The 18,322-nt window shown below is 44.1% G+C and overlaps 1 protein-coding gene across 1 annotated transcript; it reads right to left on the bottom strand.

The window, feature by feature from the left end:
* Positions 1 to 537: 537 nt before the first annotated feature.
* Positions 538 to 4,862, bottom strand: LOC123165794 (serine/threonine-protein phosphatase 7). The gene is made up of 5 exons (XM_044583526.1): positions 4,219 to 4,862; positions 2,893 to 3,396; positions 1,707 to 1,853; positions 1,395 to 1,502; positions 538 to 1,217 (listed from the first exon to the last, which is right to left on the bottom strand). Exons 1-5 carry the CDS (start codon positions 4,729 to 4,731, stop codon positions 1,128 to 1,130), a joined length of 1,362 nt encoding a protein of 453 aa, XP_044439461.1. The 5' UTR covers positions 4,732 to 4,862; the 3' UTR covers positions 538 to 1,127.
* Positions 4,863 to 18,322: the final 13,460 nt, after the last annotated feature.

Raw genomic sequence — 18,322 nt, 5'->3', positions numbered from 1 at the left:
AATCTACTGCTGATGCTGTGAACACTAACATGTCTAAGGATTGTACTGCAACGTCAACTGAACTGAAGTGATGGTAGATGGACGGACGGATGGATAAGGTACTGGCGGTGGGTCCGTCATCGTAGACGGCAACGGTGCCGTGCGTCGGCGAGGGGGTTGTGCAAGCAGAAGTGCTCGAGGGGGTCATGGGCGCCCTCGGCGATGCGGCGGCGGAGGTCCCCTTGCACGCCTATCGTCCCCGTCCCCTTGTACATCCTCCTCCTCACCGCTTGGCCAGTGCCGGCGCCGGGGCGGAGAACGTGAAGACCGTGGATGGTGGTTAACTGAGGATGCCATTGCCATGTCAACGGGCCACAAGCCGTGCGGGCGGGCCGGAGCTTACGGAGAGGCCGTGGTTGGCTGTTTGTCTTGCCCTTGCCAAGTCTAACACACACTTCTCCACGCAACTCTTTCTCTCATGAGAAAGAGAAAGATCAAGGGGAAAGAAAATACCATTCGTCCAGCGATTCTGCCAGGGCACAGACTTGGAAACAGATCAGACATAAAACAAGAATCATACAGTATTTCCTTGGTGTGCTGAATACAGATGCGTCATTCCATCAGAAACCAACAATGCTTGCGGCTACAGCCGCAGCCTGCAGCTGTGCCAGGTCCAGGACTTTGCCTCCAGATACCCTGCATACATACATGTCTATCTTTGGCTGGGCCTGGTTGTACTAAGTCAGCGACAAGTAATACGGATCGGATCGGAGGGAGTAGCATAATCCTCCCAGTGAAAGAAGCCTGGCTCAGCAGGTTTGGTGTCCAACTGCAGAACCCATCCTCAGAAAATAACAAGATAATATGCTAACAGACAAACCGAGAGATGAAGGTCCTCAGAACTGCCATGCTGGTTGTCTGCACTCAATATTTCCAGGAATTACTAGATGACAGATGTTTTTCCCATGGTCATGTGAATACATGTCAGGCTAAAAACCAACCAACCCACTGATAATCTTGGCGGACGTGACAAAATATTAGTTACGAAGTCTGCAATGTTAGTACCAATCAAAAGAACTACTCGTTACCACTTCTCCAGTTCGCGGTGACAATTCGCATGCTAAGTACAATTACAATACAGGTTGTGATCAACTGCTCGACGTGCCAGTGTCCATGGCGCCTAGATTTAACTCTTCATCAGAATCAATTACGTCTTCAAAATCATAGTAGGGATGCGCCTGCACGCAGAAAAACAGTTTAGTCCGTTTATTTCCCATACCCCCTAAGGGTACCATACTAAAATGTGTGTAACATTTTTCTATGAAGAATGATTCATCTTACATAAATAATAGAATCAAAATATTATTCAACGCATAAACTTTTAAGGATTAGGAACGAACATATATATCACATACCTTAGGCCGAGGCTTTACAGCTTGAAAAGTATGGAAATCAGGGGTAGCAAAATCAGGGGGACTGAGGACAATATATGCTCCAGAATTGTTGTAACGGTCCACTGAGGCCTGTACCGGAATCAGATATCGACTGTTACTAATGGTACACAATCTTTTCCAAGAATAATGAGTCACACACAATACGAAGTACAATTTTACATTAGTTGTAAAGTCAATCATTTAGCAAGGATCCACTTATGAAACTTTGTATCAAAGAACAAAAGTGCAGCAATACTGTCAGGCTGAACAATAAATCGTGTCACAAAGTATAACCTGAAATTGTGGATAGTCTGGGGCACTGAAGAGAGTTATTAACTTTCCGCATGCGACATGATGGTCGATTGTATATCCACTGTCCATTGCTAATAGATCATGCCGCTTATCTCTTGCATCTGGGCCTTCATGTGATCTGATGATTAACTTCGTTCAACAAAAAGTGAAAATAAGTACTAATAAAAACTTCTGTAGTTTTGTGATAACACCCAGTTTCTAATGCCACGAAGGAAAATGTATGTGCTACAGCATATCAAATTCCATAAAATGCACACTGACAAGACTTTAAAGTGTAACCAATATTTATAGATATGCAGCCATCAATGTTGAACATAAACAATAAACTAACTAGAACCATGAAGTATACAATTAAAGTTCGCCAACAAGCATTCGCTGTTTTGCATTCAGAAGGCTTAAAATATACTGCCTCTGTCCATTAATATAAGACCATTTTTAGACTGACCATAAGTTTAAAAAACGTCTTATATTAATGAACAGAGGGAATATATACTTTAGTACAAGAAGAAAACTGTTGAATATTTAAATGCATGCTAACTTTAGTAATCTAGTTACAGAATTACAAGTTCTATCATATACAACTAATCAACCATTGTAGTTAAACATCCAAATGTAAGCAAGAAATTTGAGACAATGCAATATTAGAAGGAACTAACTTGGCAGTGTGTTATGCATGATAAACAATAGTAGAAAAAGGGAAGCTTCATGATAATAGGTACTTGAGACAGATATGACAACAAAAATCTAGCATTTTAATTTCCAAAAATGCATGTAACACTATTACTGCATATGGGATGACATCAATCAGGAATCCAGAACAGGCAAAATATTCATGTTTGATGTACCAATCGCACCTATACTGAAATAGCAAGCGTCTACAACGTTGAAGAACGAACTTTGAAAAGGAAGAAGTACAAAAAAAATGAAAAGGTAAATATTGATAAAGCAAAAACAGGTAGAGGACTTAAAAGGATAATCACATGCTAGAAATTATAATTCCCTAAGCTACATTCTTTAGATATATATTCAAGAATTTTATATTGCGATGTGAGGCAAACTTCAGCTATCGAGCATAAGACTATCTAAATAACTTAATAAGAAATAAATCAGTTCATCAAATAATTTAAATCAAGCATGCTACAACAATAGTAAATGAAAGAAAGCAAACCTTCAGATTATTTGTATATAGAAACTGTTGAGTGATATCTGGACCCCAAAGCAAACCAATGCCCCTTTCATTATTCAGGGAAAGACCCTTATCTAAGGAAGGATCAGACCAAAGCACATCTCCAGGAATCAAGTTTGAACCCTCATACGGGGTGTCAAGAACAGTTCTCCTTGCTTTTAACAATTCGTCCAGGGATCCAAGCTTCAAAGTAGTAGAGTCATCAGTAGGACCCGCCTTATATTTGTGACCTTTCTTTGCCCTTTTCGACCTTTTCAACGGTAGTACAACCGCCCCACGAAAAATCCCTCCATGAGCAGTATACACACATCCTGCTATTATTGATGCTAGAGGGAGATCTTCAAAACATCTTAAAAACTTCCGATAAACTTGAGTGCCTTGACCTTTATATTTAACCATTACCTCCTGTTCGAAACCATATACTGACGTGCAGTACTTGGATTCATGATTTCCTCGGAGAAGAAACACACAATTTGGAAGGAATACCTGCAAGTAATGAAATAAGTCGATGATCATTAGCTGCCAGCTGGTACTTTACATTGCTTGACACCTTAAGGGAACCTATCATCTACCACTTTCTTTTACAATGTGAAAAGGATAGTTAGATATTTATGCCAAATCGTTGATATCTCTTCGGTTGTCATCACTTTGTGTAAGAGTGTTAGACTTTGTGGAAACACTGCCAACCTGCAACGACAGAGTCCTTGAAAGGCAGTGGTGGATATTCTAATCTTAGGGAATGGGTCAAAGAATTCTGTGCTAATTCCAATATGAACGCACAGATCCATCAGAGTGCCCAAACACACACTTACCAAGTTCAACTCAAGCAAAAGGAATGAACATGTGAACAACGCCTTTCAATGAAGCTACTTTCTCCTTCCCCAAAATAGGTCCCTAAGTTTTCTCTTAAGTCAAACTTTTCTATGAAGTTGATGTCTTGAGTCAAACACATGTGAACACGCTTCCCAATACATACTTCATGATTAATCTATTGATATTGATTTGGTATTAAGATGTTGAATTTTCTTTTTCTATAGACTAGGTCAAATATAAAAGCTTGTGTTGAACAAAACTTAGGGGATCTATTTTTTGAGAAGGAGTGAGTATATTTTTTACGCTGATTTCATTATGAAGCTGAATTTTTTGTTCATGACTTGCTAATTTGCACAATTAAAGCGAACCAGCATTCTATCTATTGCATCAATTAAAGCGAAGAAACAAATGAACTAATACTCATAGAAATAAAAATGTGCAGGTTATTGGTGATATAACAAGCTTAAACCAGTAGGAATGTTGGGGGAAATTCACCTTCCAAGCCAGGAGGAGGAGCAAGGTCTCGAGGCCCCAAGCGCCGCGATCCACGTAATCCCCGTTAAAGACAAAGATTCGCTCCTCCGAGGGGAACCCGGCGTCCCGGAGCAGGAACATGACATCGTGGAGCTGGCCGTGGACGTCCCCCACGACGACGACGGACTGGTCGGGCCGCGGGTCGACGCGGACGATGTTGGGCTCGCGGTGGAGGATGACGGCCGCGGCGACGACGAGCCGCCGCACGAAATCCGCGGAGAGCACCGAGGGGAGCTGGTCCGGCGGGATGCTCCGCGAGCACCAGTCCAGCGCCGCGGTGAAGCTGGCCACCCAGTCCCGCGTCAGCACGCCGTCCTCGGGCCACTCGACCGGCGGGGGCTGCGCGACCGGAGAGGGGGAAGGAGGCGGGTCGAGCGAGCCGTCCTTGGGCCACTGGACCGGCGGGGTCGGCGCAGCCGGAGAGGGGGGAGGAGGGGGGTCGAGCGCGCCGCCCGGCTCCGCCATGGCATGCATCGGATCCGTCGCGGCGAGCTCGATGATTTCAGGTTCTTCCTTTGCTGCGGTTTTTTGGGGGACGGGACGGGGAGGGGCTCGTTCCAGTTGGCGGCCGCTTTTAATTTCTCTCTTCTTTTTTCCCGTGCCGCCTGTTCGCCTTCTTTGACTGACACGTTTGGCCAAGATGTTGCAGGCTTTGCGGTGGGGGTTTGGATTTCTTCCGCTTGTTTCCTCTGCTGGTCAGATTGCGTAGTGGCCTCGCTTTTGAAATCGACGTTGGAGGTTTCAAATGTACCAACTCATCTGTGTGCACGATATATCAGCTCTGAAACCATGATTCTCGAACGCAAACACTCAAACCTCCCGCATCCGTCTCTAGCAAACGGTTCGAACGCCACACGCCATCTAATGATGTCCCTATTTATCCGCAAACTATAGTTCAAGTTCCTGTTTTTCTGCAAATTGAAAGCAAATCAGGAGGTTTTGCAGGAGTCCACACACCCGCTATGTAGGACTAGGACACCTTCGGCCCATCAAAAACTAAGGCAGAGCCTGTGTATTTGGAGCTAGCCGCACTGTTTTGCGACAAACCACCCTTCTCAACACTCTCTACTATCATCCCACCGCTCTCTGATACGTCTTTGTCGTATCAACTTTTCCTAACGTTTTTACTCTTATTTTGGACTCTAATTTGCATGATTTGAATGAAACTAACCCGGACTGATGCTGTTTTTAGCAGAACTACCATGGTGTTGTTTTTTTTGCAGAAATAAAAGTTTTCGAAATGAAACGAAACTTTTTGAAGATTTTTTATGGAATAAAAGAAAAATACTGAAACAAAAAACCACCGGAGGGGGGGCTGGGTGAGCACAACCCACCAGGGCGCCCCCCCTCCTGGCGCGCCCAGGTGGGTTGTGCCCACCTGGTGGCCCCGCTGACCCTATCTCCGACGTTATAAAATCCTATTTTCGGAGAGAAAATATCAGGAGGGAAGAATTATCGCGTTTCAGATGACGGAACCACTGCCGCCTCATGTTCTTCATCGGGAGGCCAGATCTGGAATCCGTTTGGGGCTCCGGAGAGGGGAATCTTCGATCTTCGTCATCACCAACCCTTCTTCATCATCAATTCCATGATGATCCCCACCGGAGTGTGTAATTCCTTTGTAGGCTCGCTGGTCAGTGAGGGGGTTGGATGAGATTCATCATGTAATCGAGTTAGTTTTGTTAGGGCTTGATCCCTAGTATCCATTATGTTCTGAGATAGATGTTGCTATGACTTTGCCATGCTTAATGTTTGTCACTTTGGGCCCGGGTGCCTTGATTTCAGATCTAAACCATTTATGTTATCACCATCATATCTATGTTCTAGATCCGATCTTGCAAGTTATAGTCACCTATTATGTGTTTTGATCCGTAAACCCCGGAGTGACAGTATTCGGGATACTTTCCGGTGATGACCGTAGTTTGAGGAGTTCATGTATTCACTCAGTGCTAATGCTTTGCTTCGGTTCTCTATTAAAACGAGGCCTTAATAAAAGTGCAACTAATCCCTGGGTGGTTTTGGTAATTATTAACAACATATAGCTCATTGAACTAATATTCTTTCAAGATAATCATTTCAGAAAGTTCAATGATTGGCATGGCATGGACTAGAGATGTGGACCCCTCAAAATGCTAAGGACACATATTGGCTCAAGCTCAAGACTCTACATTTTCATTTTAGTGATCCAAGATCACATTGAGTCCATAGGAAAAACCAATACTATTAAAAGGGGATGAGGTGTTGCTTAATGGCTTGCTTGCTCAAAATGCTTAGTGATATGCTCCGAAATCTCTCAACCACTTTCTCATATCCACATATGTCCCAAACCAAAAGTCAAACTCGGCCCCATCGATTTGATCTATCCGGCCCCACCGAGTTCATTTGACATAGCCACTATCAGAAGCCCTAATCAATTCGGTCTCATCGATAGGGATCTCGATCTCACCGAGATGGGATTGCAAACTCTCTGTTTCCCTTCATAACGTTTTGGTCTAACCGAGATGAGCGATCGGTCCCACCGAGTTCGCAATGCAAACTCTCGGTTTCCTTTTTGTAACTTTCAGTCTCACCGAAATGAGCGATCGGTCCCACCGAGTTAGCCTGACCAACTCTCTATTTGCCTTTTACAGAAATCGGTCTCACCGAGTTCATGTGATCGGTCTCACCGAGGTTACGTTGTGCCCTAACCCTAACACAATCGGTCCCACCGAGTTGACATGTCGGTCCCACCGAAAAGCTTAACGTTCACATTTTAAACTAAATCGGGCTGACCGAGTTTCAGTATTCGGTCCCACCGAGTTTGGTAATTTGTGTGTAACGGTTAGATTTGTGTGGAGGCTATATATACCCCTCCACCCATCCTCCATTCGGGGAGAGAGCCATCAGAACATGCCTACACTTCCAGCATTCATTTTCTGAGAGAGAACCACCTACTCATGTGTTGAGACCAATATATTCCAATCCAACCACAAGAATCTTGATCTCTAGCCTTCCCCAAGTTGCTTTCCACTCAAATCATCTTTCCACCAAATCCAAATCTATGAGAGAGAGTTGAGTGTTGGGGAGACTATCATTTGAAGCACAAGAGCAAGGAGTTCATCATCAACACATCATCTATTACCTTTTGGAGAGTGGTGTCTCCTAGATTGGTTAGGTGTCACTTGGAAGCCTCCGTCAAGATTGTGGAGTTAAACCAAGGAGTTTGTACGGGCTAGGAGATCGCCTACTTCATGAAGATCTACCCTAGTGAGGCAAGTCCTTCATGGGCGATGGCCATGGTGGGATAGACAAGGTTGCTTCTTCGTGGACCCTTCGTGGGGTGGAGCCCTCCGTGGACTCACGCAGTCATTACCCTTCGTGGGTTGAAGTCTCCATCAACGTGGATGGACGATAGCACCACCTATCGGAACCACGCCAAAAATCTTCGTGTCTACATTGCGTTTGCTCCCTCCAAACTCCTCCCTTTACCTTCATATGCAATGATTTACATTCCGCTGCTATACTCTTAGAATTGCATGTGTAGGTTGATTGATTGACTTGTGCTAAGTTGCTAAAATCTGCCAAGACATAAAACTGGGAAAAGGCTAGATTTTTATTTGGTCAAGTAGTCTAATCACCCCCCCCCCTCTCTAGACATACTTTCGATCCTACAAGTGGTACCAGAGTTTTGGTCTCCATTTGCCTTGATTTCCATAGCTTTGGTGATCATAGCCTTGGTTTCACAACCTAGGAGAGTATGGCGTCTAGCGAGGGAAATTACCACCGTAGAGGTCCTTACTTTGATGGTATAAATTTTGCTAGTTGGAAGCATAAGATGAAAATGCATATTCTTGGACATAACCCCGCCGTTTGGGCTATTGTATGTATTGGCTTGCAAGGTGAATTCTTTGATGGGAGAGAACCAAATCGTGAAGCTACCGCGGAAGAATTGAAGATGCTGCAATGCAATGCTCAAGCTTGTGATATCCTCTTCAACGGATTGTGCCCTGAAGAATTCAACAAAATCAGCCGTCTTGAGAATGAAAAGGAAATTTGGGATACTTTGATTTATATGCCCGAAGGTACCCACTCCGTCAAGGAATCCAACTTGGATGTGCTTCAAAGTCAACTTGACAAGTTCAAAATGAAGGATGGTGAAGGTGTCGCTGAATTGTAATCTAGGCTTGCTCTCATCACAAATGAGATTGCCGGCTTAGGAAGTGAAGAGATGACCGACAAATTCATCATCAAGAAGATCCTAAGAGCCTTGGATGGAAAATATGACACCGTGTGCACTTTGATCCAACTGATGTCCAATTACAAAGATCTCAAGCCAACCGAAGTCATTGGTAGAATTGTTGCTCATAAGATGTCACTCAAGGATAAAGAAGAGCTTCACAACAAGTCTAGTGGTGCTTACAAAGCCTCATGTGATGCTCCTACATCATCAAGTGAGAAACAAGCCTTCAATGAAGAATTGAGCCTAATGGTGAAGAACTTCAACAAGTTCTACAAGAGTAGAAGCAAAGAAAGAAGTTCCAAGTCAAGGTCCTACAATGACAAAAGATCTTCTAGTCGTGAGCGTAATTGCTATAATTGTGGAAGACCCGGACACTACTTCAATGAGTGTACGGCTCCCTACAAAAGAAGAGAAGACTCACCTAAAAGGAGAAGCCAAAGAGAAGAATCACCTCCAAGAGAGAGAGAAGGAGTAGAGATGATCGTTACGAACGAAGAACCTCTCGCAGAAGCAAGGATTCGGAAAGGAAGGACAAGTCATCAAGGAGCTATACAAAACGAAGACATCAAGCTCATGTTGGTGAATGGGTATCCGGCTCCGACTCCGACCATCACTCCGACTCAGAATATACTCAAGATGAAGGTGTTGCCGGTCTAGCACTTGTGTCAACCAACTCCTATGACATATTTGACTCACCAAATGAAGGAATTGGAAGATGCTTCATGGCTAAAGGCCCAAAGGTATCACACCCCGAGTATGTTGATTTCAATAGTGATGAAGATGATTTGCTAGGTGATGATGATTTACTTGTTGACAACTCTAGTGATGAATACTATGATGAACTTGCTATTAATCATGCTAATCAAGATAAAACGAATGACGATGATAAGAAGGAGATTGAGCGTCTAACTAAAGAACTAAACACTCTTAAGTTAGCTCATGAAACTACCTTAGAAGATCATCGAGAGCTTTTAAAAACTCATGAGAAGCTCAATCTAGAGCAAGAGCATGGGTTCTTAAAATCAATCAATGATGATCTTCGTAAGAAAAGTTCTTCTTACATTGCTAAGAGTTTACTCTTGTCTACTGACATGCCACAAGTAAAATCTAGCAACAAGGACAAGAAAGATTCTTCATCTAGTAGTAACAATAATCATGCTAAATTCAATATTGTTGTTTCTAGTAGTTCTCTTGATTCCACTAACGATTCTTTTAGCCAAGTTACACTTGAGCAACAAAATAGCTTATTGAAGGGAATTATAGAGAAAGGTGTTTACAATAGCCTTGCCAGAAGTAAGCAATTTGAGGAAAAAGCAAGGAAGGCACAGGAAGAATCAAGGTGTTGGTTTTAAACGAAAGTTCAATGCCAATGGAGTTGAGTGGGAAGAAGATCAATACCCCAAGAAGAAGTTTGTTCCGCAACAAGAGAAGTATGATCCTACTTCCTTCAAGGGGACACAAGCTCAAGATGATCTTCCATCACAAGACCACAAGCAAAAAGGTAAGGACAAGCTTCAAGAGGAGATTGATGCATTTGAAGAAGCTCCTAAGGCCTTGGTCAAGTGGGTTCCCGAGACTACATCAAGTTCCACTTCATCAAGTACGACTACAACTCCAAGGAGAAGAACTAGAGAGTTCTTAAGGGTGTCTCCGCCTACATACTTCACTCATATCATTTTGGCGAGAACAAGTGCAAACAACTTCCACATCTTGCACTAGTTCAAGGAGTCACAAACCCTCTTGTTGGTAAGACAAGGGACAAGGTAACCTAATGCTTTCATGGACATCATCTTGTGTGTACTTCACACTATGTCTATGGATATCCTTGTTTGTTCCTTGTGGGACTAACCCATGTAGGTATTGAAAGTGCAACTCACTCCACTACAAAAAAATACACTTCCGTGATGATACATGTTTGTCACAGTAGGTCGCGTTTTTTGTCATGCATGTACATCCATGACGATTTTATGACAGAATCAAGATAGTCATACATGTGCTGTCGTAGAAGTGTTCCATGACATTACCAAAATTATCATCACGGAAGTGTGCACTTCCATGACGATAAATCACGCGTCACAGAAGTGCTTTCGTCAAGGGTGACCGACACGTGGCATCCACCGTAACGGAATGCCGTTAAGCTATCGGGTCGGGTTTTGGATTCGATAACCCGTTAACAGCCCCGACCAATGGGGATTTTCCACGTGTAAAATCATCATTGGCTGGAGGAAACACGTGTCGGCTCATCGTTGGGACGGATGTCATCCACTCATTGGACAGAAGGCGCCTATGATACGTCGACACGTGGCACGGCCCAACAGAGGCCCATTCCTGTGAAAAGGCCGGCCCGTTTGACTTGGTCAAAAGGTGGCGGGCCGGCCCATGGAAAGCCTGTTAACGGCCTGTTCGCATATAGCCCATTTACAGCTCGCTAACCCAAGGCCTGTTACGCCCTATCCGAAATAGGCCCAGTAGCGTCATCTGGGCCATCCAATATGATTCCAGCCCGTTTTCACTTCTGGCCCATGTATGGCCCATGATGTCTTTCGGCCCATATGAGGCCCTATGTAACTCTTGGCCTATTAACGGCCCGTGGTGAAACTGGCCCGTAATGAACAATGTATCACTTTACACCCATTAATGGCCCGTGGTGAAACTGGCCCGTAATGAACAGTGTATCACTTTATACCCATTAACGGCCCGTTATTCCGTTGGGCCGTTTCCAGCCCATGTTATCTTTCGGCCTTCTCAGAGCCCATTTATTCTTGGGCTCATTTCCAGCATTCGTTTACTTACGGCCCGTTACTGTCATTTTCTGCTTGTGGGCCAAATTCAGCCCGTGGTTACAGTCGGCCCGTTTGTGGTCCGTTAATACGTTGGGCCGTTTTCATAGCGTCATCAAATACGGCCTATTAACGATGGCCCGTTATGGTCGGTCCATGAACGGACGATTCCAACTCTAGCCCGTTTACGGCCATAATGCGGCCTGTTATTAGCCCATGTTTGGCCAATCGATCATACGGCCCGTATAAGGCCCATTGATGATACAGCCCGTAGAAGGCCCATTGTTTCTACGGCCCGTAGAAGGCCTACTGTTTCTACGGCCCGTAGAAGGCCCACTGTTTCTACGGCCCGTAGGAGGCCCAGTGTCACTACAGTAAATATTAGCCCATGGTTATTGTGGCCTAGTTTTAAAAAATAGGTTATTGCAGCCACTAGCAAACCGCGGAAAAAGAACTGCACTGACTACAAGCAAACAAATAAACAAGACAACAAGGAAATAAATAAGCAAGCAACTTATGCTAGGCTATCACGGCTATTACACATATTACATCCACTGGGCATCAAAGTTCGCCACCAATGCAAATATAGGGAACAAAGCAGCATATAAACGCTGTAGCAAAACAAGTCCAGAACTGAAACCACTTCAGAAGAGTTCAAGAAACAATATCCTGGGTACCCATAATGCTGGCAAGATGCTTAGCAAGCTTATTAACTTTCTCTTGTTTGGCGCTTAAATCCTCCAGCGCTTGCTGTTGCACAAGAAAGTACGCATCTGAATTCTGCAGGGACTTCCTCAGTCCTTCGGCTTCTTGCCGCATCACAGCTGACTGATGCCTTTCAGCCTGTAGCTGAGACTGAAGAAGCAGAAGTGATTCAGGCAGCGAGTTCGAAGAGCTTGTGCCAGCGGTACTGGCCAGTAACTCGAACACTACATCAACGCAGGACTGTGGGGTTTTCTCACTGTCTACAAGATCATTTTTATCACCTTTCTTGGAGACCAACAGGGTTGTCTCACTATCTTGAACCTTATCTGCATTACTTTCTCCACCATTGCATAGTGGGGTGCTCTTCTCCAATATTCTGTTTGCATACTATAAGAGAAACAAGCAGACACATCACAGGTTTAGCTTGTAGTATACGAAACTCATTTTGGTAAACCGGTTCAGTAGTAAGGTGGACAGGATAACAGCATGAAACAAACATATATCTATGTACTATGGTCACTGTATTGTCCATATCATTCTAGTTTATGTTCCCTAATCAAGATAGAGACACAGTTCAACTCATATATTTTTAAGACACAGCAGCATAGACAGAATATAACTGTGAGAAACTACACGGCATTGGCAGCACTTGTAATGTGCATCACATGAGAACCTAACTGTTTATACAACTTAAACTGAAATCAACATAGAGCAAGAAGTTAGAACAACAATCCAGTTAAAGAAATAGGTTTAAAACATACCTGTTGCGCCATTGGAGTTTCGGTTGGATCCTTCAAATTCGAAAGTAGTTGGTATGAGTAAATACAGTGATGCAACAACAAAGGAGTATGGACCATAGCTACGGAATCTGACCTGAGAACAGTTGCTCTTCTGCTTTAAACGTGGAGTTTGGGTTAGCTGTGGTGGTCTTCGTGCTTTGGGCACTGCAGTAGCTTTACAAACTGCTCGTGTGGGGGTACTCTGTGGTGGACATGGTGCTTTGTCAACTATAAGTGGGTTACTATCCGCTGGGGTTGCGGTTAGATGGGTTGTAGCTGGTTCTCTGCCCAACGGTGTAAGTGTGCAATCTGGAAGAGTCTCGATTATGTGTGGTGGGGCTAGTTTGTGGGTCAGTACAACCATGGTTCTATCTGCATCGACGGGTAGCACTGTCTTTTGTGAAGAACGGGTTTTTGCTCCCTTAGATACTGCCATCACCCCCTCCAATTCAAATGGCTGATAAACAAGAAAAGAAATTGAACGTACAGACATTGTATGATAGACAGATGTGGTAATTCACATATATGTTGTCTAACCAAACAGGACAGCATGACACAATTTCACATATATGATGCCTAACTAAACAGGATAGCATGACACAGTTTCAGATATATGATGGATAACTTAACAGGATATAATGGCATAATTCAACATATGATGAGTACCTAAACAGGATGACATGACAAAACTATATGATGTCTTTCTAAAATAGGTTGGGATAAAATAATTCACATACATGTTGTCTAAGTATACAGGATGGCATGATATAATTGACATAATTGATTCATATACTAAGCAGCTGGCACTCGCATGTATGATCTCTAAACTAAGCAGATAGAATTCAATATTGTGCATATGATGTCTAAACTAAGCAATGCAAGACACCATATGCATCATATGAGAAATATAAACATTGCAACTTAGAGCATACACGTCAGGTGGGATATAGGACTGGTCATCTGTCTCTGAATCCTCCTCTGAGGAGCTCCATGTAATCATCGAGATATATGCTTCAACAGGTACCATTGCCTGCTCTGAAGACCTTGTTTTCACTCCAGATTTTTCCATAACCGGCTCAAATGGCTGATACACATGAAGAGTAGTTCAATATACACAGATTGTCGACAAATGGAATACGTAATGAAAAAAAAGATGGCATGAGATAATTCACATGTATGATGCCTGGCTCCATGGCGGTGCATAATTCACATATATGATAACTGGCTGAAAAACATGGCATTGCATAATTCACATATCTGATATAGAAAGCAAACAAGAGGCATTCACACAAAGCATGTCTAATCTAAGCAGATGGCATGGCAATGCAAGACACCATATGCATGATATGAGCAATATAGCCCAGCCAAGTTAGAGCATGCACCTCGGGGGGGGGGGGAATACGACTGGTCATCTCTCTCTGAATCCTCCTCTGAGGAGCTATCTGTAACCAGCAAGAAATCTGCATCGACAGGTAGCACTGACTGCTCAGAAGACCTTGTTTTCACTCCAGATTTTCCCATGACCGACTCAAATGGCTGATGCACAGGAAGAGTAGATGAATGTATAAACATTGTTGACAAATGGAATACATTATGGAAAAAATATGGCACAATACAATTCACATATACGATGACTGGCTAAACAGGATGGCATTGCATGATTCACGTATATGATGCCTGGCTAAAGAAGATGGCATTGCATAATTCCCATATACTCCCTCCGTTCCTAAATATTTGTCTTTTTAGAGATTTCAAATGGACTACCACATACAGATGTATATAGACATATTTTAGAGTGTAGATTCACTCATTTTGTTCCGTATGTAGTCACTTGTTGAAATCTCTAAAAAGACAAATATTTAGGAATGGTGGGAGTATGATATAGAAACCAAACAGGTGGCATTCACACAAAGCAAATCTAAACTAAGCTGATGACATATAAGATGTATAATGTAAGCAATGCAAGGCGCCATATGCATGATATGACCAACATCAGCATGCCAGGTTAGAGCAAACACCTCAGGTGGTAAACAGGCGTGGTCGGCTCCTTCCGAATCTCCATCTGAACAGTTATCTTCCCTGGAATACAATCTGGAAATGCAGGAGGGGGGGCACTTCACCCACCATGGAGCGGCGTCTGCATGACATTATATTCACACGCAACGGTCTTCTCTTTTTCTCTACATGTTCAGTACGATTGTGTACAATATCTGACATGCATAATAAAAAAAATAGTTAGATTTTGTAAGGCCTAAGGGGTGCATGCAAAAATCAAGACTGATGGTAGCAAACGAGTGGATGGATCCAAAACTAATGATAGCAGGTAGATTATAACTTCAGTTTAAAAAGATAGACAATGGATCATCGATTGTTTGTTGCCCACCCAACATGAACCACATAGAAGACCCCAGATGAAACAGATAGTAGACAGATACTATTCGTTGCTGGCTCGATATGAGACCCACGGGCAATTCAAAACTCAAGATTGAACGATAAAGTAGCAGGTAATAATAACCGATGTATAACGTAAGCAAACACGAAAGACTGCGACCTCTCTTCCGAAACTGTGTAGTCCTCAGGTTCATCTACTCAGTTGATGATGGTAATGCAGTTGGCGTGGCTGCCGGCAACGGGGAAGATGATCTGAGGTGGCGAAAGGAAGTCTGCAGGAGGGATCTCTGCTGCAGTGAACGCTTCTGTCGATGGTGCACCTCAGGTGGGGTGGATGACGACACGGCAGGAGCAGGACATAACACACAGAGTTTTCTTTGACGCCTATCTAAAAATGAAGTAAATCTGTAAGGGCTCCTTAGAATTGGAGGATTCTATAAACGCAGGGATAGGAAAAACACAGGAATAGGATAGGAATGCACGTGCAAAACAGAGCATTTGGAAACATAGGATTTCAGTCAACCTGGGTGTTTGGCTCACATGAATTGGAAGAACAGAGGAATGGAGAAACAAATTGATGCAACGAGTGTACAACCTCTTTGGCATAGCCTTGTGGACCTCAGCATCATTGGGTTGGATGTGGAGGATGGTGATGATGCTGGTGTGACTGTCGGAGGTGGGGAAGAAGATCCGAGGCCTCTGGAAACGGCGCCGAGGGTACTGCTCCGCTGTGATGGACGGTTCCGTCATTGGAGCAGCTCCGCTAAGGTGTACGGCGACGAGGCTGAAGCATGACAAGACAGACAACGTTAATCTGAAGTGGGACCCTAATATCATCTGCAATAGATGATGTAAAATACATCACCAAAAAGTGCTAGATGTAAAACGCATCAGCCGCGCCACGGCCGCTCCGACAGATGTTGTAAGTACTGTTCACTCTGAACTTAACTGAAGAAAATGAACTTCACAGTGGAAACTGAATTTTACTGTCGAAACTGATTGAACTAGTAACAGAGCATTGCAATAGATGTTTAGGGCGTTCGAGCACTAGTAGCAGAGAAGCAGTGATCTAAATCAGCAGACGCTCGAGCAGGGAACACACTAGCAGAGAGCAGGTCGTGCAGTAGCACCGCGAGCGAGTGCTAAAGCAGCAACTCCTGTAGCTGCCGGAGGTCGTGCAACAGCAACAGCAGCGCAAGCGAGAGCAAGAGCAGAGCAGCAGTACGAACGAAAGCAGGAGCAGTGCAATAGCACGACCGTCAGCAAGAACAGAGCCGCAGCGCGAGCGAGAGCCAGAGCAGCTGCAGCTAGTGCCGTTGTGGAAGTCGCCGCCGAGGAAGCAACGACATGGGGGAGAGATGCCGTGGATGATGTGGCCGGCAACGGCGCCGTCATTGGAGACACGCCATGTCTGCTCGGTATCGAGCACCGGCAGCCCCGTGAGATCGAATAAAAGATAAAATGCAGCGGTGAGTGCAGAACCTCCTTGGTGGCGCCGAGTTGGCCTCGGCTTCATCGGAGGAATTGGTGAGGGTGCTGCGGTTCCGGTGGGGCAGGTCAAGACGATGTTGTGGAGATTGAGGTGGCGCGATAGACGAGGCGAACGTCGGGGCAGCTCCTTGGAGGTGGAGGACGGGGCGGCTGATCCGGCGGGACGACGAGATCGACAACGGATCCTCATCCGGTGCGGTGGACGAGGGACGGCGAGCTGTTGCGGTGGACGACGTAGTCGGGGAAGAGTCTCTGGCTGGGCGGCGGTCGGGAGGCCGACGGAGGAGCGTGGGGTTTCACGGGTTTTGGCGGGCTTGGTGTACGAATGGGGGGGCGAAGGGGGAGGGGGGAGCCAAGCTTAGGGACACGCTTGTCCGAAATGTAGGGTAAGTTACCAGCGTACCCCCACCGGTTTTGACACCGCGACGTGGAGCTTCATTTCCGGCTGAGGGGTAGAAGGGGGATTTCGCGTGTCTGGGCTGCGGGAGCAATTTCGGATGAGGAGGGAGTTCTCGCGCGCGTCCAAATTTCGGGATAACAAGGCGCGGCGCGGGTTGAAGAAGCGGGAGTTTCAAAGCAGGTGAGACAAAAGATACTCGAGCTTGAAAATTTCGGGATAACAAGGTGCGGATTCCTTGTTTGGCAGAACAAACTTAACATGTAAAAAAACAATTCATACAAGACACAAGAGAGTCATGTCCCCTTTTACTATATTGCTATAGATGCCATTGAAAAAACTATAAGAAAAATGTAAAAAAAATCGGGAGAACAAGATTACCCTGCACAGTACCAAATCGATTCGCACTTCCCTCAACAACAACAAAAAACAAATCAATTCCCACCAAAGAAAGAGTAATGTCCCTTTTTATATGATTACAGATGCCATGATCTCGAATTTCAATTTTTGAATCCACGTTATGTTGAAGTCGAATATATCGTTAGGTGACCTTGCGGTTTATAGTTGATGTAGTCGTACATTTTGATCTTCCATCATATATGAACATTTTACTCCCCCATGTGAACATATATATTGTCGTCTACCATATGGACTAAATTTGAATCAATTTTCCTTATTTGAATACGATTGTTGTCAAGTTATACAATAATTTAAATATTATCTTGATAACAAAAAACATACATATAGCAGTAATCATATTTCACTATGAACTACATGTACCATACGCTCTCCAATTCAAATATTTGTATCCATTTTATGTTGAATTCAAATCATAGTACATTATTGGTCTAGGTAGCGAGATGTTTGGGATAATCTAAACCCTGTTTTCATACGTATAATTTTTGGCTGAATTGGGACAAGTTTTGGTATAAGCCTCTTGCAAAACCGGAGATTCTCTCAACAAGCCTCGTGGTTCCGAGAGGGAACGTGTCACCTTTGTGTGCGAAACGATATACGCTGCCTCCCCCCTGATTTTATTTACAGAGGCAACATAGAACTATATGAGTGCCCTGTTAAATTTTGGAATTATTTCGGGTTCATTTGGCCTTTTTATACATTAATTGAGTTTCTGGACTTTTAATGTGCATAATCTAAATATGAATTGCATGCACATGCTCCGGTGCACCAAAGTGGGTTGAAAAATCACATGTGTGTCCTTGGTTGAATTTCTAGGTCCCATGGAAGAAATGAGAATGAAATTCAAACATCTGGGCATCATGACTCGGCCGAGAACATCGAGAAA

Source organism: Triticum aestivum, chromosome 7D (genome assembly GCF_018294505.1).
Source record: "Triticum aestivum cultivar Chinese Spring chromosome 7D, IWGSC CS RefSeq v2.1, whole genome shotgun sequence".
NCBI lineage: Eukaryota > Viridiplantae > Streptophyta > Magnoliopsida > Poales > Poaceae > Triticum > Triticum aestivum.
Note: the sequence above shows the minus strand (reverse complement) of the source record. Positions and strands in the feature narration are given on the sequence as shown.